The 24,584-nt window shown below is 42.2% G+C and overlaps 1 protein-coding gene across 1 annotated transcript in view; it reads right to left on the minus strand.

The window, feature by feature from the left end:
* Positions 1 to 24,260, minus strand: part of PHYHIPL (phytanoyl-CoA 2-hydroxylase interacting protein like) — a 79,813-nt gene extending 55,553 nt beyond the window's left edge. Inside the window, exons 1-2 of the mRNA XM_083440152.1 lie at positions 24,195 to 24,260; positions 22,982 to 23,063 (exon numbers count right to left, since the gene is read on the minus strand). Of these exons, the coding sequence (XP_083296278.1) occupies positions 22,982 to 23,063; positions 24,195 to 24,245 (133 nt within the window). The 5' untranslated portion in view covers positions 24,246 to 24,260. The remainder of the gene's footprint in view (positions 1 to 22,981; positions 23,064 to 24,194) is intronic.
* Between the last annotated feature and the right edge of the window lie 324 nt (positions 24,261 to 24,584).

Below are 24,584 nucleotides of genomic sequence, written 5' to 3' on the forward strand. Positions count from 1 at the left end.
GAGTGAAAGGAAGGATGGGTCACAGACAAGGTGCAACAATGAGCTACAGTCTATAATAATAATTTATTATTTATACCCTGCCCATCTGGCTGGGTTTCACCAGCCACTCTGGGCTGCTTCCAACAGAATATTAAAATGCAACAATCTATTAAACATTAAAAGTTTCCCTAAACAAGGCTGCCTTCTAAAAGTCTGGTAGTTGTTTTTCTCTTTGACATCTGGTGGGAGGGCGTTCCACAGGGCAGGTGCCACTACCGAGAAGGCCCTCTGCCTGGTTCCCTGTAACTTGGCTTCTCACAGTGAGGGAACCACCAGAAGGCCCTTGGTGCTGGACCTCAGTGTCCGGGTACAGCGATGGGGGTGGAGACGCTCCTTCAGGTATACTGGACTGAGGCCATTTAGGGCTTTAAAGGTCAGCACCAACATTTTGAATTGTGCTCGGAAACGTACTGGGAGCCAGTGAGGACAAATAACCGAGTCAATGGAGGAGGTGATGAAACTAATAACTGAATGAAGCAATTGAAACAGAGGATGTGTAGGTAAAAGTGGAAGGAAGAATTTCATTTATTCCTTGGCTGGCAGTGATTCATTACACCCTCAGTAAGGAGGAGTGGGGGAGGAAGAAATTGGGGGGGGATAGGGCAATATCCCACATTCAAACTGTCCTTTTTATGCAAAGCATGTCCTCATTGCTGTGTTGCTTTATCTTCCTATACCATTGCTTGTTTGAAATTCATTTTTGTCAGTTTAAGGCAAAGACTGAGAACCTGCGGCCCCCCTAATGCTGGTGTACTACAACTCCCATTATCCCTGACCATTGGGTATGCTACCTGGGGCCGATGGGAGTTGTAGCTGAACAACTACTGGAGGGCTACAGGTTCCCCAACAACTACATAAAAGCACTACTTTTTATATATTATTAAATTTCAAAAAAAAAATCACATATACAATTCAAAACATAATAAACTTTTATTTTGTTTTTTTCAACTTCCCGTCCCATTTTCCATGATGTATTTAATTTATCCTTCTTGCTGCACCCCGTCTTTTTCTCTCTTATATAATAACCACCATACAACAATCATCACTGTATTAATCAATAGCTGCTCAGAGTTGCCTAACATACCAATCCAGATGCAAAACTAAGAAACAAATATTTTATTTGAGTATTTATATCCTGACGTAGTGTAAAGACACAACTCGGAAATGATGATTTCATTAAAACAACATAAAACAATTACAAAAAAAACCCCTCAACTACTGTGAACAGTTTAAAACATATTCAGAAATGCCAAAACAAGTGGTCTTAAAAACCCAGTCTCAGGTCCAAGCAGTTATCATACACTTCTGTATTGACTTGTGCTTGCAGTATTTGGGTACAAACTAAAATATAGTATTGTTACAGGTTTGGTGGGGTCAGTCTGAATGATAGCTATGGTTCCCTTCCAGGCCTGTGATCTTGTATCCAGTGAGGTTTAGAATCTACTAAAGGAGGCTGCTGAACCTGCCAGTCAAGTTTATTTGTAAGATAATAGCCTTAGCTGACCAGTTAAGTACTGCTATTTACATGTCCAAAGAGGTTGTTCTGTTGCCATAGAAATAAATAGGCGGGCCTCTTCCCAGCTCACCTGGAAAGCAAGAGGCTGGTGTGTGCATGTGGCTTGGGACTTCCCTGGAAACCTAAAGGGAAAGCAGATCTGTTGGGATGTTAATGCTGTGAGCCCTCCATCCAATGCTCAGCTTGCACATATGTGCAAAAACCCCGATGTATCCTAAGGACACCACAGTCTCCACTGACCTTCATTCCAAGGAAACCAAACCCTGTGTAAGTTTTGGAACCCCCGGCATGTCTTGCCATTCAGAGACTGAGGTGTGTGTATCAGTGTTCATAAACTTGGAGCAATTTAAAGTGGACCATGCCATACAGCACTGGAAAAGTGTATTTTTTTTTAATTACCGGGGAGATTTCCCCCATGAGCAAGAGTCACACACTTGAGAAATCTGTTTTGGTGTTATGCTCTGCAGATTCATATTTCAGACGCTAATAGCCTGCGTTAATTCAATTCCCAGGCTCTTAATTGGCATTTAAGATTATAGTCCTGCTCCTAGGTTTGCACAGCTAAATCCCCAGCATTTTTAACTGGGACTTTACCTGTGTGCATAACCACTCAGCAGCAAGAGGGCCTTTTCAAATGCAGTCACTTTTCTAAGGAGCCATGATTATAACCAGCCAGATGGCACCTGTGCCATCCATAATGTTCTGGCAGAGCTGTCATTTCCTAGCAGCTTTAAACCACTGTGCTGTATTGCTGGAAAGTAGCTATTCTTGTTCCTGGAAGTCGGACCACCACACCTAATTGTAGTGTGGACAGGAGTTACGCCAGGGCAGATCTGCACACCTTGTGACCAGTCAAGCCAAACTGAGCCCACCGGCTGTGTTTTGATAGCAACCCGCTTCTTCCCTCCCTCGTTTTTGCAGTCCCAGAGATGGCAATCCGGACAGTTTATCAACCTCCTGGCAGATTACTGTGCTAGTGTGGCAGACTGTGTTTGGTTTGGTGGGGCGCAAGTTGTGCAGGCCTGAAGTAGTGCCGGTCATCTTTTGGACAATGCCTGCTGCAGAAGTTCCTTTTCCATCTACCCACATCATTTTATATCTCCACCTTTCAACAAACATGTACTTGTTTGCAGGATACTCAGTCCAGTGCTATTGCATAACACTGGAAATATATAAGATACAGTACACACACACACACACACACACACACACACACACACACACAGATATGCCCCTATGCACAGCTAGCCCTGCCCCTTCTATTTTACCACAACAGGGATGGATGCTGCTATTGGCTAAGGTAAGTAAAATGCCAGCAATTGACAGTGATGTTCTGCTGGCAAGACCCTGGGGTTGCATAGCTGGCAAAGGAAATGGTCCAATGTGCCATCGTTTCAAGCCACAAACCACACGGTTCTGTCCCTGTTGAATTTATATGCCCCTGAAAGTATTGTATAACACTCTCTTTCTAACAGGGAATAGCTGTCTGAGATACGGTCTTATGTATGCTAAAAATAATAAAACTGAAACCTCAGCATGTAATCAAAACATCTCTCCCTTGATAAATTGTACCTGACAGTGATTAGCAAAAATGACACGTTATATAATGGGAAGACTGTCAGAGGAGGAGTGGTGTTCAAGTCTACAAAGGCTTGCCATAACAACCACCTGATCAGTTTTCCATACGTTCATAATCAGATACAAGTGTATTTACATACATTGCTTTAATGCATCCCAAGCGTGGGCCTGTTGTCACATTTAATTTTCATACGTACATGCAAAAATATAATGTATGCATGTGCTTAACTCTTTTTTTGCAGCTCAACATATCCAGTGGCTGCTTGCACCAAGGGCCCTAGAACTCTCCACTGCAGGCACACACAAAAGCAAATGTATGTTTGCTATTGTATCATCTGAAGCAGAGAACACCTAGCTGTGGTACTTTGCAGTGCAACGCTGAGTAGGGAAAGCAGCATTTCAAGTTTTAGGCATCCTTTCTGAAGATATTTTCGACCCAGCTCTAAGTCTGGATATCAAAGTTGTGGACAGAGCCTGGGGCAAAGACCAACAGCAAGCCAAGTTGTTTAAAGCAGAGAGCACGACTAATCCAGGCACTTTTGTACGTGTCAGTCCTTATCACATGACATCCTATGACTTCAGCAGGCCTTTTTTTGCTGATCTGGTTGGTTAATCTGTAATCCCTTTCCTTTCCTTTGATTAATATTTTGAGGGTGGGACACATGTTGAAGCAGAATCCCTGCCTGTTATCACTCAGGCCACAGATTCTGAACCTGCTGTGGGCTTATTTCTTAGTAAAGTGTGACTTCCCAGAGAAAATTGGGTAGCCATTCCGTGCTTTCTAAGGAATAGGTGCTTCCAAGAGAGGAATTGCAACATAATCAGCTTAGAGGAGCTTCAGGTAATGTGAGGAAAGAGTTTCTGATATTGAACATGGAACAATCTGGAGGTTCCTTCATCTTGTGCCAATGACCAAACAGAGCTTTTACGTAATAATTACTGTAGGCAAAATTCTATTTTATTAATTGTACTCTTTTAGAGACTCCTTTCACAATCTCTTGCTCATAATCCAGCTCACAGGATCATTTGTGTATATTGACTGTGATATCTAAATCCACATATATGTGTTGCTCACACAAATCTGCTATTTATCCTGGGGAGGAAATGTTTTAAGACGTGATAACATGGACAAGTGGGAGCAACTGCAGGGAAAGCTGAAGGTGAATTATTATGTTTATGCATGGTATGTGGAAATAGGAGTGTTTGCAGAAGTTCCATTGAAATGAATGGAAGTTAAGCAATAGCATATGAATGGAAGTTAAGCAATAGCATAGCTTCAATAGATTCCTATGAAGGAAGAGTTTACCTTCAGTGCATTGTGTCCATAATTTATCCTCTGTTTATAAATACCGTATTTTTCGCCCTATAGGACACACCGTCCCATAAGGCGCACCTAGTTTTTTGGGGGGGAAATAAAGGGGGAAACAATTATTCCCCCCCAGCCTGAGCTTCCCCTGACCCCAGCCCCCAGACCAGCGCAGGGCTCCCGCGCCTTGTGGAGAGCTGCGCGAGGCCTGGGCATGCTGAGCTCAGCGCGCCCAGCCTTCGGCATGCAGGCAACTCTCCGCAAGCCGCGGGAGCCCAGCGCAGGGCTCCCGCGGCTTGCGGAGAGGTACGCGAAGCCTGGAGAGCGAGAGGGGTCGGTGCGCACCGACGCCTCTCACTCTCCAGGCTTCAGCGAAAGCCTGCATTCACCCCATAGGACACACACATATTTCCCCTTCATTTTTGGAGGGGAAAAAGTGCGTCCTATGGGGCGAAAAATACGGTATGTTAAGGGAAAACAGGATTAAACTTTTTTTAATAGGATGCTGCTGGGTGCCTAACCTTGAATGGGTGGACCAACATTTTTAATTACTATTGTTGTTCTGATCTATTCAATTGCATTTTGATTCAAGCCAACTTGAACTGTTATTTACCTTAGGACATACTGTGGTCATGTGAAAACATTACTGAATGCTTTGCTAGATATAGTAACTTGTTACACCCTAGTTCCATTTTACAACACATTGACTTATAGAAAGAAATGAATCTGAATGGCAAGTCTTTCTTAAGGTGGCAAGTATTTCTGAACTAGATGACAGGCCTGCCAAGCTGAAGGTGGTAACTGAACTGCAACCCATTTGTTAAAACTAAAAGCTTTTTTGAAAAATCGTGTTGATCAATATGTCAGAGCTCAAAAGACAGTTTTGTTCTAGAGGACAAAGATGTTGCTTTAAAGCCATTTGCATCAGATTTTGCAGAAAGAGCAGTGGAAGAGGAGGAGGGGGAAAAGAGGAACTGGTTGTTTACATTTAGCTAATAAGAAGCCTCTTGGGACGTATGATGTCTTGCTAAAAATAGGTCTACTGAGATTACTACTGCCAGCACATTACACATATCCTAGACTGGCTGAACTGGATTTCAATTCAAAGTCCTGGTTTTGACCTATAAAGGCCTAAATGGCTCAGGGCTGCGATACTTCAAGGACCACCTCTCCCCATATGGTCTGGCTCGGATCCTGCAATCATTGTGTTCCTCCTTCATGAGAGGTCTGGGCATGAGAAAGGGCATTTTCTGCAATGGCTCCCTGTTTGTGGAATGTTCCCCTAGGCAGTCTCTCTTAGCTTCTTCTATCTTTAGGTGCCAAGCGAATACATTTCTCTATAACCAGGTCTTTGGATAATTACCATTCTATCACGTTTTAAATGTGTTTGTGGGAGGGGGTGGTTGGTTTTTAAAATTATAATAATAATATGTACTTTGTGTTCTCATTTTGTATTTTTATGTTTTGAACCACATTGTGATCTTTGGATGAAGGGCGGTATGCAAATTTAATAAATAAAACCAAATGAATAATATTTGTTGTGCTTGGGGAAAATACTGGGGGAACAGGTTCTCAGCAGCCATAAATGAAAACTAATGCTATGTAAAGCATTGCAAATCCTACAGTGGCCCCTCAGTTGTGATCCAGGGACCACCATTAAGGTTCCTGAGACCATTAGGAAATGCAGGGATTTCTTATGAGGTTTCCTATACTTACGGAGAGATAAGCTTGTAAAGGTTAACCTTTAAGCTGCTTTTCAATTTGCTTCTGCACAGTAGAACAAGTGGCTGTAGAAATTTCAAGGGAGGGAGAGCTGGCTGGTGAACGGAACCAAATGAAGAAAAAACAGATTCCAGTGGAAGAAGCATTTGAACAAAGGAACAGGAAATGTATTGCAAGAAGCCTCCAGAAGAGCTTCTTCCTTCCTGCAAAATATTGGTGAGAAGGAAAGATTATCCATGAGAAATGAATGATGCCTATTAGCATGAAAAAGTGTGTTTGTCTATGAAGCCAAATAGTGGTACTCAAAATATCATTTATAGAACTGGTGAGTATAATATGAGCTTGCAGGACAACAGGATGTTCACTTGCTCCTTCAAACTAGGTGTACGGAAATGGCTGGCAGACCAAGACATATGTTAAGAATAATTATTTAATTGACACTGAAATGGAAAATGCCTAAATGTGTATTGGTAATTCTGTGGAAATTCCACTGCAGTATTCTAAGGAACTTTGAGCTTTAACTGAGTCAATAATTAACTATTGTTGTTTTCTGCTAGCTGACACACGAGTGTTTAACCTTAGATCACATGAGAAGTATTGAATTGCAAATCACCATTTTGAAGGTAGTTGTTTTTAGTCTTTGTTCCCAGAACAGAGGATGTAAATGGAAGATGTAAATGGCTCTCCAGATAAATAGCCTCAGGCAGGATGCAGGCTAGAATGGAGGCTGTAGGGAAGAGAAAAACCTTTGCTTTTAGGTTTGTTGGAATTATGTAATATTTTGTAAGATGCTGAGCTTATACCTTGAACTGGCATCTTATGGAACTGTTTGGATGTATTTTTGTTGTTTTTGTTACGTTTTGAAGGAAGTTCTGCGAGTAAAGCTTTTTAGCAAACTTATGGGTCCTGACAATGTTTTATTTCCAAAAAGGAGCCAGTTTTTATGCATCCATTTGCCTCAATCTGTGCAATATTAGTACCTGCAGTAATATATTGTCTATATTGGCTACCCAATCTGGGCTAAATACCAGGACTGTATTATGCCTCCTAATGTTGTCCTCATCTTTGTTTAAACCAATTCTAGTTCTATATGTTATACTAGCATTGAATACCAGTCAATTGACCACTTAGTATGAAATAATATTTGTGGTCAATTAGTCTAGCAAGAATGTCCATAGGGACCACCTGATAGCAAAAGCTAGGACAAAGCCTCCATCGAAACTAGCTCTGAGGGCTTGTTCAATCTCTTTAAAGTTGCTCACAGACACTTATAGTTGCTCAGCAACAGTTAGCTGAAAATAAAGATTATAGAATTCAGACTGCTATTTTTAGCATAACAAGCATTAATTATTTTGGTGGATTTTTGCAATACGCTTATTTCTGTTACAGTTGTACTATACGACCTTTAGCTAAGTGACAAACAATGTTTTGTCTAGTCAAATAATCGACCAATGTGCTGTAATATTTTGCCATAGCGAGAAAGGATCCTATGCACATGAATCAGAGGAGGAAACCTGCTGAACACAGAGGGGCTTCTAAGTAAATATGGCCTTTTTCTATGACCTTTTCAAAGATTTTCTTGCTGGTATGATTGCTGGTTCTCTTTAAGTTGCTTCCACATTTCTAAGGGGACGTTTAGGACTTTCACTTAAATACAATACTTAGATTGCAACCATTCAGGCCAAGCTCAAGGCTGGAGGTCAACCCCTTGATGCGAAGGTAAGTCTAATGTTCACCATACAACTATTATACAAAGTATTATACTAAATATATATGTGAATCTGCACAAGCATCCTGCTGTCCTTTGGCACATGAAGCCTTTCTCTAAAAATGTGTTCAGAATTGAATACCAACCCCAAGTGAAATTTCCATTTTCAACAGCAAAAGGTTCTTTACAGGATAATCCAGACCTACCCCAGTCGGGCAGTGATGGGGCATGATAGTGTGACAGAGATATAACTGCATCCGCAATCTCATTGCTCACACCACCTCAAGTGGAAGGCAGGTGGTGGTGGGTGCAGGAATCAAGTCCAATACTGCAATGATGGCAGCGGGACTTGTTAAGTATAATTGTATAATTCACAATAAAATAGAGAATGCTCATGTGTGTTACTGAAGGCTTTAACATGGGGATTTTCCATGGGGCTATATTAAGCTGTCTGAGCTCCTAGATGGGTTGATAATTAACTATTGTTTTCTGCTAACTCCAATGTGTTTAACTTTAGATCACACAGGAGGCTATTCAATTGCAAATCACCATTTTGAAGGGAGTTGCCTTTGGCATTTTGTCCCCAACCAGTGTGGAAGTAAGATGTGATTATGGAGCTCACTGCAGGAGCTGCATAGCCTCAGGCTGTAATGGAGAAGAGTGAGTGAGTTTTAATCTCAATCCTGTTTAAAGCTATTTCTAAGATGCTGAACCTGTGCTGGACATGCACGTGATCTTATGGAACTGTTTGGATATATCAGATACGTAATGTTTTTTGTTCTGTTTTGAAGAAAGTTCTGCCAGTAAAGCTTTGCATCAAACTTATGGGCCTCAACCATGTTTTATTCCAAAAGGACCCAGTTTTTATGCATCCAGTCATTTCAAGCTGCTCAATATTAGTATCTGCAGTTGGTTATAGATCCTTTGGATCCCAGGCCAGCTCACACCACCATCCCCCAAACACCCTTCTACAAGTTATTGCCAGTAGGCATTTTGCTGGCAGTACTGTCTGCCCATTTGGTGGAATAAGAGTTCTGCACTGGTGAAGTGATGCTGATGCCTCTTCACAGGTGGACTCTAGTGGAGAAGGGACACCTCCGACCTATCGGGGAAAAGAAACACAGCCTGCTACAAAGGCAGTTTGGATTGCAGCCTCAGAGCCTTCTGAATCTGCATCCAAATAGCAACCCATGTTGGAAAGATTTTCCCCAGAATTATAATGTAGAGGCCCCTGAAATACTACATTAATTCCCTTGCATTTGGCTTTCTTCAAGGTTGATTATCCCTTCCTCTTACAAAGGAGCCACTCCGCTCTGGGAAGCCATTAGGAATTTCCAGATTCACACCTGATCTTCTACTCCTAAATTGGAAGTAGATGAACAAGGACCTCATCTATTTTAAGCAAAAGTAATTAAGGACCTTGGCTGTGGCAGCCTCATCTTTATCTGAAACATTTTTTTTTAAAAAAAAGATGCAGTTAGATAAAATATTAGACAGCGTGTCCTTTGTAACCTAAATTAACGAAATGTTTTAACAGCCAGCTGCTGATAGTGTCAGCAGTGCTGTTATGGCTTGATAAGGATTTTCCTGATGTGTGCATGTTTGTGGCGCTGATAAAGGTAGAGGAGGAGAAAGTGGGTATAATTAACATAACACTGAATCATTTCCTACATTTATCTGTCTCTGAAACCCTCTTTGGCAATTCAGAGGAAGAAAAGAAAACCTTTCTATGCAAAGTTCTTCATTTCATTGCACTACAAACTTCCATGTGGTATGGATCATTATTCCTCTAACAATTCCTTCCTGGAGGTAGGAATGGATGAATCTGTCAGGGATTTTTTCTCTTCCGTTTCTCATTTTTTTAATCTTAAGCTCAGTTCACAACACTTCTGTATCAGTTTGAGATTTTTAATCATGAAAGTTCATCAGCATTTTAGGGTGTTTCGTTCCTAATACACATTTTTTTCTCTGCAGCAATTTTGCCTAATATAACATTTTGCAACAATTCCCCTTATAAATGCATTTCTGTGTATTTCTTTCAGTAATACTTGCATTTCCACACACCCTTTCCCCTTCATATATGATTTTTTTGTACACTTTTCTATACTTAGAGAGCAGCATCACAAAATTGGGAGAAGTGGGAATTTTGAGGGGCAGTTGCTGTTTGCAGTTAGTGGATTGTTTTGGCAATTTCAGTAGGTTCACTATGATACAGAATTGTCTCTCATTCCTACCTGGAGATCCAAATACAATTAACAGGTAGGCAGTTGTTGCTAGAAGTTTGATTCTGGTTAAAGGAAGGGAAAGCAATCCAGGCAGGAGGTAGAGTTTCTTTTTCAAAATGCACAAGGTGTTTTGTGTTGGGGTGATGCTCTCCTTGAAAGAAACCCTCTCCCCACATGCCTTAGGCACAGAGAACAGGCCTTGGCCAGCAGAGTACAGACAGTGACAGGGCTCATATGAAGAGGGAAAAAACTGTCTTGCATGTTTGTCCCAGGTCCTGGAGGGCTTTAAATGGAAGCAACTTAAACTAGACCAAGAAACTAACAAGCAACCCAGTGCAGTTGCCATAAAATAGGCATCTAATATGCTCCCCCTCCTCCAAGAATTCAACAAGAAGCAATGCGAAGAAGCATCACAGAGGTCTTCAAGGGGAGCCCCAAAGAGAGTTCATTACTGTAGTAGCCAATCCTAGAATTTACAGAAGGATGAAACAACAATTTCCCTCCTCTCCAAAAAAGAAGAAAAAAGGCATGTTTTGGGGAGGCGTGTCTGGTTCTGCTGCACTGGGTGTTGAGCCTAGAGGATGCCACAGGGCATCACAACTATGGCATAGCGAATTCAGCAGAATAGAAGGCGAGAGGGGAGCTGAATTTTGGTCTTGCACAGGGCAACCCTGAACTTTGAAAGACCAAAGTCTTGCAGATGTGCAGCCTTTATCACAAACCAAGATGGGAAACGGCATTCGTAGGCACCGCTATTTAAGAGCAGAGCGGTCTCCAGAAGTGTCTAATTGCCAGCAAACCTACTCTAACAGGGAAATTTGTTGAGAACTGAGATTTGCCAATGCCATTACATGTGCTTTGCCTCCTCCACTTATTTCATTTGTTTGCCACGGCTGAACCTTTCCTTAACAAGCTTTTGAGCTCTAAATCTTGGGCTGTAATTAATCAAGATTTTTAATTGGGCCTGTCCCTGGTTGGCCAGTACTCTGCACGAGACAGCAATGCTGCAAGCATTGCTACGTTTGACATCCCTGGATACAGTCAATGGGTTTAATATGATGTTCTCTGTCAGTAAAGGATTTATTGTTATTTAACCAAGGGAATATTTTTCATCTCCATTAAGTAGTCTCAAAATATCTCCTAGATCAATATAATTTCCTGCCGAATTAAATAATCAGTTAAAAGCGAGGCTGTTAATTGACTTTAAAAAAATACTCCAAAACCTTCCATCAGCCAGCCAACTCATAATTACCCATGGAAGGTTTCCGGGTACACACATGTGCAAGAGCAAGCAAAGGACATAGAAGAGTTCTACTGCTTGGTGAATGCATTAAGGTTCAGTAACGTACAAATTACAGTACGGCCTTTAGTTAGTGCATTATCCTTTTGCCCCAGGTACCTTATTAAGCTATTTATTTCTGTGAATTTGGATGCCATTTCCCAGGTGAAAGCAATTGTCTGGATGAAGCAAATGTCAACTGATTTAATTAGCCAGAAAAAGTTAGTTGACCGCTTTAACAGAACCCACCCCCTCCCACACATACAAATAGGATGCAACCTCACAAGAACGCGCAACTGGCAATTGTAAAGGCTTTGAGGTGTAGCTTTATCAATTACAGTTCACTGATCACTAATATGTGAAAGCTCTCAATTAGACCCAATTAATTAAACAGCAGGCTCTTTGTTCGTTGTGAAACCGACATTAAGACCTTTTCCAAGAGCCCGACTTTGGTTTCTAAGTGTGAATGCTGTGGGTAGCCATTTCATGAAGTTAAACACTTCACAGAAATATATTATTACCAAAAGCTATACATTACCCTGTGTAAAAAGACTTGAATGATAGCTTACCTTGGGCACAATCAGACTAAAGTGTTTTTAAGCTCTGCTACTTTCAGTGTCCATGCTTAACTCTTTGCCCAAAATAAATCATGTTCCTACACCACCCATGTAACATCTGTAAGAAACAACTGCATAATTTAGTCAAATGATGTGGTTCCTTAAAGACATTACTGAAGGGACTAGACATGGAGGAAATTGCTCCCACACCATTCTGGTAACTGAGGCATCAGTTCTGAGTGGTATTGAGAGATGACCCACTGGCGAGAGGTGAAACGCCACCACAATCCTACTTTTGATGACAGGAGAGACAGACAGCAGCTCCACACCACGCAAGGTAGCAGGTGCAAAATATCAAATCATTAACACTACTTTTCTCTTTAATTCTGTATAAGGACACAAGCCCATCAAACTGACAATGAGTGGCACTCGCCAGTATATTGCTGCATTTCAACAACACACGTTGCATTTGAATGACCATTTTAAAAATGCCTTGATTCTATTTTCAGAAATTAATGGCGACATCTGACCACTCTTCTGCACTACTCATCAATATTAATAATGAATCCTAAGCCAACAATCAGTTTCCAGCCATCACAGTAAATTTCTAGCCCCGGGCATTTGAGAAAGATCTGCCAATTGTAACCACCAAATTACAGGGTTGACGATTATGCAAATTACACTGTTCTTGCTTATGTAATGTGACATTATGTAACAGCAAGTCTGGGTGAAGTGAACAAGTTGAGCTCCAAAACAAAGGATCAGGACATCCTTTCACAGCTTTGTGCCACCTCTTGTAAAACCCTTCCACCCACCGGTCACTGTTTACGTCACAAGCTGGTGAAGTCCATAAATACATTAATAGCAGCAATGAAACGATCTTTCCATAAAAATGCAAACCAACAAATACAAGATTGGAAAAGAAGTGGTGTGCAAAATGAATTCCAGATAAATGATTAATTATTTCTCTTTGCCCGGGAAATTGTTAATATTGATGAGTTCATTTACAGCACGGATGTTTGCAAAATGCAAAGTGCACAGATATTTGCAAAGTGCATCTTAAATCCTGTATATAATGTTATATGGGGCATGATTCCAGTGGGAGAAGATTTGCTGAGGGAGATTGCTCTGCTGCTCAGTCATCTGAGCTCCTAGCGGCTTAAAGGGGGTGACAGTTTGGAGGAGGACGATTCAGACAGCAGGAGTTCATGGTGTGTACAACTTGTTCTTTAACAGTGAAACCCTAGACATAACTCCTGAGAAGTAAGCTTCACAGATACGTGGGTTTAGAAATGCAATCCAAATGTCTGATAAAAAGGATCAGGTGAAAAAATGCAGGAAGTATATTTACTCAGGAGTAAGTCCCATTGAGTTCATGTCTGAGAGCCACTTCCCCCCACAAATCCCAGGCAGAGGTAAGAATATATCATGTCTCTATGGGGCAGAACCTCATATTTGTACTGATTTGTACTGATTTAGGGGGGCAGTTGGCCCCTGCCCTCCCCCTTAACTATGCCCATGTCATGTCCCTACAGGACTGCATTTGTCTGGGTGGGTTAGAAAATGTGAAGGCTAAAGGATGTACTACACTTTTTAAGTTGCCACTTCAAATGGAGTTAATTTATCCTAAGAAAACTGGCTGTATATCCTGGGAGGAATCCCTTATTCAAAACTGCCACAGAATATATCCAAGTGAACTTTTAGACCTTGCTCAGACTTTCCTACTCGCACATATGAGACGAATAAACAGAGACCGGGGGTGAGGTGGGGGGCAGAGATCTATGCCAACCCGACTCCCCTAGATGGAATTTGAAATAGCAAGCCTGTCTCTCGAACTGCATTCGAACTGCTTTCGGCAGTGACCTGATGATGCACAGGCAGCAGTGAGATTGTCAGTGCTAACTTCACACACACACACACACACACACAGAGAGAGAGAGAGAGAGAGAGAGAGAGAGAGAGAGAGAATACACACGGGAGGCAGTCTGAAGATTGCTAGAAGGCAGATGAAGGTCAAATCTCCAAAAGGAAAAATAAAAAAGAGAACATTTGTGCTTCTGTAGCAGTAAAGTGCAACATGAGACTGGACATATTTGGGAGTTGTCTTTGCTACAGCTCAAGCAGTCGGCTGTGCATGCATGGGGGACCAGAGTGCAACCTGGAGAAATCCAGCATATGTGTTCCTCATGGACCCCCAAACAGGTAATGAGACATTTTGTGCAGCTCACTGGGTCTTATTGAAACAGGTAGTGTACGAAAGTGTAGAGACGGGTCAGTCTGTGGAGAAAGAGGCTGAATAATTGCTAATAAGGCAGGTAGAAGTTCTCCAGATTCTGGCATGCTAAAACTACCACAACATGAAAGCAGGTCTCTTGCAGCAAACATATGCACACTGCACACAGATGCACACATGAACACCTCCCGGGACATTAAAATAACTCGGTACCCTAATTAAAACAAGTTATTCATCTAAAGGTGTAATATTTGCTGCTGCAAAGCTTATAAAACACGATGCGTAGAATAAACGTTGCTATGAATACTGTGCAACTCCACAACTTAATTTCAGAACAGTTGCTACACTGGGCTCAGAGGTGGATTCCGCTGCACTGGGCCCTGGGCCTAGGGGGCGCCACAGGGCTTGCAACTATGATGTGGTGAATTGAGCAGAATGCTAGGTGGGAAGTGGAGCAAGCCTCACACGGGGAACTGCTGAATTTTGAAAAACCAAAGCCAACCCCTGCTAGGTTTCAATTTTCTACTGGTGTTCCTCTAGACTATTTCACTTCATGAACCTGTTAATGGAATACTTTATTTTCTCTCTCACTATCATTAATCACAGTGAAGTCCATCAATGGCTATCAGCCATTACAGCTGAATGGAGCTGCCATGTTCAGATACATCCAAGTACAAGTTGCTACAGACAAACAAGGGAAGGCTGTTGTCTTCGCCACAACCCTTCACAGAGGCATCTGCCTGGTCACTGTTGGAAACCAAAGGTTGGGGTAGGAGGATTTTGATTCTGATCCAGCAAGGCTGTCAGTCCAAATACCTACGTATGTGACGAAAATCAAAGTCCCAGTCATCCCCTTACTGTTTCTGCCAAGGGGGAATGCCAGATCAGAGGGCTCACTAATAGTACTTTCCTACTCTCTGGAAATCTTATAGCCCTGAAGTGCCTCAGTTTCCAAATCAGGGAGGTGGTTGTGGCTGTGATTATTTTATTAGAAGCTACACACCTCAGCTGAAAGCTCTTACTGGTTCAACTTGTTGTCAATAGTTTCCCCCTTCAGGAGTAGTCAATAGGATACCAACCAGTTGTAGTTAGACTACAACTCCCATCAGTTCCAGGCAGTCAGCCTTTCAGCTGAAAGTGCCTATTGGTTCAACTTATCAATAGCTTAGGGATGCAGGGGGCGCTGTGGGTTAAACCACAGAGCCTAGGATTTGCTGATCAGAAGGTCAGCGATGGGGTGAGCTCCTGTTACTCGGTCTCTGCTCCTGCCAACCTAGCAGTTCGAGAGCACATCAAAGTACAAGTAGATAAATAGGTACCACTCCGGCGGGAAGGTAAACAGCATTTCCGTGCGCTGCTCTGGTTTGCCAGAAGCGGCTTAGTCATGCTGGCCACATGACCCGGAAGCTGTACGCTCGGCCACTAAAGCGAGATGAGCACCGCAACCCCAGAGTCAGTCATGACTGGACCTAATGGTGAGGGGTCCCTTTACCTTTACCTTTATCAATAGCTTCCCCTTTTGCCATACGTGAGACAGCAGAATGTAAACTAAGACACAAGCATTCATGCATACTCATATGTTCACCACACAGACACGGCATGATTCCCCAAGACTGTGTCAAACTTTTTAATGAACTCCAACACCCTTTTATTTGCTTTTCCTAAGCACATCCCTGATCACTTCTGTTTGTATTTCTGAAAACTCTTATGTAAACTGCCAAGGAAATCATTTTGAATAGTAATGAAACTCTTACTTCCAAAGCTTGCTACCCCATGCCCATCCCATAAATTCTCTTGTAGCACTCTTTCTGCTTTTGCTCGCTGTACTGTTTTCCACCTTGAGCAATAAGTTGGCTATCCAGATCTCTATTCATTCTGACATTCAGGTACTTAAGCCTAAGGCTCAAACATCTTTAGAAAGGTTGTGCAAGGTGATAATTTCTACTTCTGAAGACTGAAACCTAGGCAGACAGTGAACTCTTATTTGTATGCTGCCACCTGAATACAAAACGCCCATTTTTTTTAAAAAAAATAATATTAATTTATTGCTTGCATAATGATGATCTGTCAGATTTTAACCCACCCAGTGTTTGATGGATGACTCTTGAAATTAGAAGAAGAGGAAGCTTTGGTGTGAATTGTTTTTTAAACGTCAGGATAGAAAAGCTTTCTAGATACAATAGAGAATTTTCACTGTTATGTTTACATTAGAAGAATAGGAGAATAGGTGTGTTAATAGCAGCAGTGGGCAGCATGGTATGGTGGCATTGCTCACCCAACCTCCAGTCATTCGTGTCTCTGCTGCTTAGTGGGAGCTAGAGGGAGAGGGCTGAGGCAGTGTAAACACACACAGAGCCAATGTGCTGCTCCCATTGGTCTTTATGGTTATTTCTTTGTACATGGAGGGGTCATGCTTACTGAACACAATGTGTTCCCTGAAAGGCATTCATTAGGTGACTGTTCACATAATAAGTCCACAATTTCCACTGATTCCTATGGGGAAAATTCTAATGCATTCCCAACCACGGAGTTTTGTCCCACCCCCCAAGAAAAAACAAACAAACCCCACCCAGGAAATGCTGGAAAAAATGCTCCGATTTGTCTCATTGCTCCCCCTCCTTCCCTCTGTTTGTTCCTCAGCCAACCAGCAAAAGGCAAACAAGTAAAAAAAAAAAAAGAAGAAGCCTTGTTTGGATATCTGAATCCTCAGTGTGAATAGGGAGGTTTGGGTACTAATTCTTCATGCTTGGATAAGTGAATTTTCACCTAGTGAACATTCATAAAGTGATACTTAAGTGTATACACTAGACAGTAGCTTTTGTTTATTAAAAAAACCCTTACATTTCCTTTGTACTGCAACATAGCACCCAAACTGAGCTGTGTGACATGACACCCATGTTGTTCAGGTTAACTGAAAGCACAGTCAAGATGGTGGTCTCTCAGCCACTTAGAAATACTCAATCTTTTTATAGTCTCAAAAAGAAAGAAAGAAAGATAAAAAGCTGAGCCTCCTTGGACCACTATATACAAGACTAGTGAGCGCCTTTTGGCTTGATGGGTCAAAAGCCCTGCAGGCCTTTTGAGGCAGCAGTAGAGCAGTGTGGTGCTACCTTTAGGAAACCTCAACGTACTTTATTCTGCTCCAAGGACTATATTTCATTGAACTCCCTAAAACATGTAGTAACAAGTATTCACCTGCAGTTTTTCTTTTACTCTTTTTTATTTTATTTTTAAAACACACACGACAGGAAGGAAGGAATCCAGGCATAAAATACCCACAGCAAAACTGTACAGTTCCCACTATAGCAGTTTATCTTAGCTGACTCAAGCCCAAAAATCAAATAAAAATGTTCCAAATAAATGCTTTGATACGGCACAAGTCTTTGAAAAGAGGTTAGGTTCACATTCTTGAGGCGGGAGGAAACTTAGTCCGAGGTGATTATTTTGTAGTGTAATGTTTTAGGAGGACCTGAAGCTATGGTATCATAGAATCATAGAGTTGCAAGGGACCATGAAGGTCATCTAGTCCAACCCTCTGCAATGCAGGAATCTTTCTCCCAATGTGAGACTCGAACCTATGACCCTGAGATTATGAGTGCCACGCTCTACCAACTGAGCTATCCCATAGTAGCATTGATGCTAAGGGTGTTGTTGTTTAGTCGTTTAGTCATGTCCGACTCTTCGTGACCCCATGGACCAGAGCACGCCAGGCACTCCTGTCTTCCACTGCCTCCCGCAGTTTGGTCAGACTCATGTTTGTAGCTTCGAGAACACTGTCCAACCATCTCATCCTCTGTCGACCCCTTCTTCTTGTGCCCTCAATCTTTCCCAACATCAGGGTCTTTTCCAGGGAGTCTTCTTTTCTCATGAGGTGGCCAAAGTATTGGAGCCTCAGCTTCACGATCTGTCCTTCCAGTGAGCACTCAGGGCTGATTTCCTTAAGAATGGATACGTTTGATGCTAAGGGTAGAACTACATATTACACCAGGGATAGTTAACTCTGTTACTCTCCAGATGTTTGACTCCAGCTCCCATCAACCCAACACTGGTCAGGTATGATGGGAGTTGTAGTCCCTCGCCATCTGGAGGGCCTCAGGGTTCACCGCCTCGGCATTACAATGAACATGGGACTAGTGACACAAATGGCCATCCCTATCAAGTTCTCCACCTTCTCCTCTGTAACATTTTGGAACATCCACCACACCTGACATCATCACCTGTGTTTCTTCACCCAACTCACTGCTACCTACCAAGAGGAAAACATACCATGTAATGATGTAACAACATGGTGTAAATGCACCTAAATACAGTGGTACCTCGGATTAAGTACTTAATTCGTTCCGGAGGTCCGTTCTTAACCTGAAACTGTTCTTAACCTGAAGCACCACTTTAGCTAACGGGGCCTCCTGCTGCTGCTGTGCCGCCGGAGCACAATTTCTGTTCTCATCCCGAAGCAAAGCTCTTAACCTGAAGCACTATTTCTGGGTTAGTGGAGTCTGTAACCTGAAGCGTATGTAACCTGAAGCATATGTAACCTGAGGTACCACTGTATTATGAGGGAGAAGCAAGAACATTTGCTACAGGACATTCTGTTTCAGCAATGTGAAGTTCTATATGAAGCAAGTGTGGTCAATGCCTGTATCAGAGACTATGGGGAATTCCATGAATGCTACCCAGAGCTACACAAGGAGAAGCTGGATGTAAGCTGAAGAGTATCTAAGCTAGAAAGTTCTAAAGATTACACACATTGCAAATATGATTTATTTATTCACACTTGGAATTTATGGTGCGTATTCTCAAGCTTATTTCGAATGCTCAGCCAGACTGCAATATTACTGGGCGATCAACCCGACATAAAGCCAAAGTTCCCAATGCAAGCCTAGGTATTTCTACTGGCATCAGAGTCTGAAGTCCTACCAAAATTTGTCATCGCTTGTATGAGAAATAATTTATGAGCTGGGGAAGAAAAATTCACACAAAATCATGTACAAGTATGTGCGCGTCTCTGTGTAGCGTTTAATTAAACTAAGCAATGAGTTACCATAGTCACACAGCAGTTTCAAATGTACTGAGGTTCAATTAGCTAATCTTAAAACGTTAACACATAGAAAAGAGAGAGTTGGGCGCAATTTATCAGATTCCTCTGAACAAGCTTAATTGAAACGAACCGGAGATCTACAGCTGTACTCTGACGCAACTCCTGTTCAAATTGAAGTGGCTTACACAGGTGAGATTCCCAGTAAATTGTTTCCCTTATTAGAAGCAAACGTCCTCAGTTTGCCTGCCAAGCCTGTAATTAATTTTACATCTTGGTCTCAAGATGCTTTCTAGCACAGAGCAAGAATGAGAAATCAAGAAATGCTGAATGAAAGTTTTAATGATCATTAGGGCTGTAGCTGCAGAGAATTATCAGCAGCCTTGAGCAAAGACGATGAGAGCACCAGAAGAAACTTGGAGGATCAGAATAAGGTCCCATCTGTCTAGCACCCCACTCTAAGCAGTAGCCAACCAGATAACAACATCATCAGGAAGCCCACAACCAAGAAATGAAGACAACAGTTCTCTACTACAAGCGGCATTCAAGGGTATACTGGCTCTCAACCTAAGTGGTACCATCTTCAAAATGTTCTCCAGAATCCATGAGGACTAGGGTTTAAACAAAATAAAACTGAGATACTCCAGACTGTCAGTATTTTGCAGGAGGGTTTCAAGCACATAACAGGAACTTGGTGCAATTAATGTGGATTTAAAGTACTCTTTCACCGCAGTGCAAACAAAATCCACTTAAAAAAAAGAAACTGGCCTTTTGCAGCTTGGAAAGTGACCGGGAAATGCATGGAAAAGTGTGGAATGAATGAATGATTAATGGGATGACATATGATGTTGTTGTTGTTGTTTAGTCGTGTCCAACTCTTCGTGACCCCATGGACCAGAGCATGCCAGGCACTCCTGTCTTCCACTGCCTCCCGCAGCTTGGTCAAACTCATGCTGGTAGCTTCGAGAACACTAGCCAGCCATCTCGTCCTCTGTCGTCTCCTTCTCCTTGTGCCCTCCATCTTTCCCAATATCAGGGTCTTTTCCAGGGAGTCTTCTCTTCTCATGATGTGGTCAAAGTATTGGAGTCTCAGCTTCAGGATCTGTCCTTCCAGTGACCACTCAGGGCTGATTTCCTTAAGAATGGATAGGTTTGATCTTCTTGCAGTCCATGGGACTCTCAAGAGTCTCCTCCAGCACCAGAATTTAAAAGCATCAATTCTTCGGCGATCAGCCTTCTTTATGGTCCAGCTCTCACTTCCATACATCACTACTGGGAAAACCATGGCTTTAACTATACAGACCTTTGTTTGGGATAACATATAAACATCTCCAAAGCAAATCAAGATGAATACCCATTGCCATATAACCTCCCCATAAACAAAGCACAACAAATACACAATGAAGACTGGATATAATCTAACCTGCAGATAAACTTTGTACAAGCACATCAGGCTGAATGCTCAATAAATAGGTTGTCTGGAGGAGCTCGATATTTAGCACCACATAATGAATCTGTTAATCACTAGAATAAGCCAATTCTTTATATGAAAGTATTCATTACTACAACATAGTGCTACCTTTTCTTACACTCTTCTCCCTCCCTCATTTTTCTTCATCTCAGATCCCATGCACAAGCTTTTAAGCTCATCTCCACTTTTATGCATCCCTCTGCTAGTCTGTGACCTGGCAGGCATTACATTTCTAGAAACAAATCTGATCGTTTCCCCAATTTATACATTCGTAATGAAAATTTAATGACTTGGGTCTTGTGCATTACTCCAATGCATATTCAGTAATTATAATACATCTATTTGTGTTCATCAAATTATCGTTCCACCGCTATAAATGATTTTTAAAAATATACAGCATCTGCAGAAGACAAATTCTCAAACCAGGTTTAGAACAAAGATTACAATGCACTGCAAGGAGGCATTAGTCTTCAGTTATCAAAGTGGGGGATAAAATACTCTGGTATCTTTCGTCTTATAAGTAGCAAGGAATCTGGTGGCATGACTCAGTCCTCCATCTGAGCCTGTGCCTAAGGGATACAAGGTAGAGAACCTGTCAAACTAACATCAACCTCTTAGACATGTAAAGGGTAACACAGTCTCCTGCAATGTGGTGCCATTCAGAAGGTTTGGCCTCCAGCCCCCATTACCCCCAGTCAACAGCCATGGTGGTTGATGGGAGTGGGGCACCAGGTTGAAGAAAGCTGGGATAACCTGTCATAATAACAAAGACGAGCCATGCTGGATTAGACCAATGTTCCTATGGGAAACTCACAAGCAAGACATGAAGGCAACAGCCCTCTACTGTTGTTGTTTCTGGCATCTGGTACCACAGCAGCACACCGTCTCTGAACCTAGAGGTTGCCATCATTCATTCAAGACAGCGCAAGAGTCTCTTGAGCAGCGATAGGCTACATCAAGTCATGTGACAAAGCCAGAATCCCTATAAAAAGCTTCCAGAGCAGGCTTGCCCTTTGCTTATTGCCTGCCACCATTAATGGCTGAAAACTGGTCTCTCTCCCTAGGCCTTGCTCCACTGAGTTAACAGGAACTGAATCCAACATGGTTAATTACCACATGCCATACCTTAGAACATACCCCTCAGGAATCCAGGCTCCCATTTCCGGTAAGCAATCTATGTTCAAGAACTATGTCTGTGGTCCATAGTCCTGTTTGACCAGGATGCTTGGATTAAAGCCCACTTAGCCCTAATTTATTTCAAGGGAAATTGGCTCCAGACTCAAGGCTCTGACCGCCGGCTGTAGATCAAGCTGCCCATAGCCTGTCATACTGCTGATTACACTGTTATCCATGCCCCGCAACAACCATTAGTCAAGTCACTGGAGGTCACCAATAATAATAAAAAAGTTTAAAAAGTAGCGCTGTAGCATAATAATAAAAAACCCTATGGAGAACTAAATGCAAAGTAATTTAAATGTACAAAAGCTGACCCACATTAGTGACTGGAAATTAATTCTTCAGACACTTGAATTTCACACGCAGAAAATGAAAGGTCCTCGAGTTAATAATATAACTAAATACTGCAAAATGTTCCATATTACAATTACTGCGTAAGTGCTAGCCCGTTTTTCATGTTGCAACACATCAGTGGCCACCCAGGACTTGTCTGAAAAGAAATAAAAGCTCCTTGAAATGCTTGAGTCTAATAATATAATTTCTCAGAGCTGGTGCAGTGTAGTGGCTAAGAGCATGTGCTATGAGCCCGGGTGTTCCTTCATTCCAAAACCATCTCAGTCACACATTTACTAAGCCTGTAATCGTGAGCACGCTTACCAGGGAGAAAGTCCCATTGAACTCAGAGGGGACAGGTCTGAGTAGACCTGCAGAGGATTGCACTGCAATTTAAAATTAAGAAATAATAAAAATGCTGTGTAATGCATCAAGTGATCATCCCACCAGGCTGCATGAATTCAGAGTGCTGGGGGCAGGCAGAAGATCACACAGCTCCTCCATATTAAAAAGAAAGAAAGAAAGAAAGAATCTTTGCACATAGAAAACTAGTATTTCATGGTGGAGACCAGGCCAAAATCCATCTCCATAACATTCTACTCTTGAATGGCATAAATCTCCACCTGCAGTCAGAGGTGGTATATAGAAGTGGCAGTGGTAGAGGGAAGCAAGAATAAGACCTTGAGAATAATGTGAACGTTGCAATAAAGAGGCCACTATACATTTCTTCATAACACAAATAATTCCACTCCCCCCACACAACCCCCCCAAACCAAGAGACAGTTTGTGTTTGTCAAGCTTACTCATTCCATTGAAGCAAGTTCTCTCCCTATCTCCTAAAGCAGCTGGAGAAGGCGATGAACTGAGATTCAGAGAATATCCCTCCTGTTGAAAAAAGAAGACACTCTTGATGTGTTCATGCTCTTTTAAAGGTGCAGTTTTAGAGTAATGAGTCAGACTCTGATCTGGAAGACAGGTCCAAATGACTGCAATTGTCCATTTCAAATAAATTCAGTATTGTTTACTTAACCGAATATTCACAATCACATTGCATTACAAACAACAGGGGGTGTTTGGGATGCAAGCAGTTTCCAACAGTACAATTTTGAGAACATAATTATATAATCAAAAGGCATGATCCTCCCCAGAATGTCACGACGACGACAACCGTGGTCCTGTTGCCACATTTCTTTTGCCACTTTTAATTTCCCCGTCTCTTTGTATCTAATAAGCATACTATGCTTATTTACTTGCAGTGAAAAGTCCCAAGCAAACACTGTGGGATGGACTTATAAAATAAGCATGCATAGGAAAAAGCTACCAAAGAAATTGCCACTGGCTTCAATCTTGGATCTCTATCATCATGGCTGCCCTTTTGCTAGGAATCCCTCAGTTCTTCTCATTTTCCTGACACTCATTCCTTGCCCCCCCCCCAGGCCACAGGAACTTACACATTGGCTTATCTGCAGTTGTTTGGCCCCTGCTTAAGCAACCGCTCTTCCTTGCTCCCGGTGGCGATGCCTTTCCCCAGAGCTCTGTGTCATCCTAGCTGGCTGAGTTCTCTGTAGCCCACTTTCCCCCCTCCGGGCGGGAGGGGGGGTAAACCATGGGTGGAGCAGAGAGGAGGGAAAAAAAACCCTGGTTGGCTCTCATCATGGGGAGTCACCAGTGATAAACCAATCCAAAGTGAGGCCATGCCATAGAGAAGACACTTTTAGGACAGCTGAAATAATCACCATGAAACCAAAGGTCAATTCAGTCTAGCTCTTGAATATTGACTAAAAGATTTTTAACCCACCTTTTGGTTCAGAACGTTGCAGGAAAAATTGACAATTAAAACTATATATATTTCATATGTTAAATGGCCTACCCAATCTACATAGTAAAAATGCCGATCATTATGAGGGGAGGAGTGCGCAGTATGGCCCTTCCATAGGTTTTCCCAATCTCCAAAGTAGTCCCCCCCCCTTCTATTGGCATATTTCTATTTGCATATAGGATTAATAACTTAAATACCTCCTGCCACCTGCTCTTCCTCCTGTTCACGTCCTCAGTGTATGTTCTCATGCCCAGTCCCTGGTAATGCAACTGAACATCTTTAGGCTGTAACCCCTATTTTGCATCCTCTTCCAGCTATGATGCTGTCTTCATTAATATTATAAAGATTAAAGGGCCTTTGTTATGGTTCTTTGGCACACATATTCAGCTGACTCTCTGTGCCACTGCACACATTGAACTGCATGAGAATAAACACTGGCTTGTCTAATAGACTTTCTCTTTCTGGACGAAATTCTCAGACTTTCCCTGTCCAACGGAGAGAGTGTTGTCTGTCTGACCTACTTGTTTTATTTTGCAACTCTCAGATTGCCATAGAGATCCACCGGTATAATACACTGAAGCTTTACA

The sequence above is a fragment of the Podarcis tiliguerta genome (genome assembly GCF_965153285.1).
Source record: "Podarcis tiliguerta genome assembly, chromosome: 5".
NCBI classification, from domain to species: Eukaryota; Metazoa; Chordata; class Lepidosauria; order Squamata; family Lacertidae; genus Podarcis; species Podarcis tiliguerta.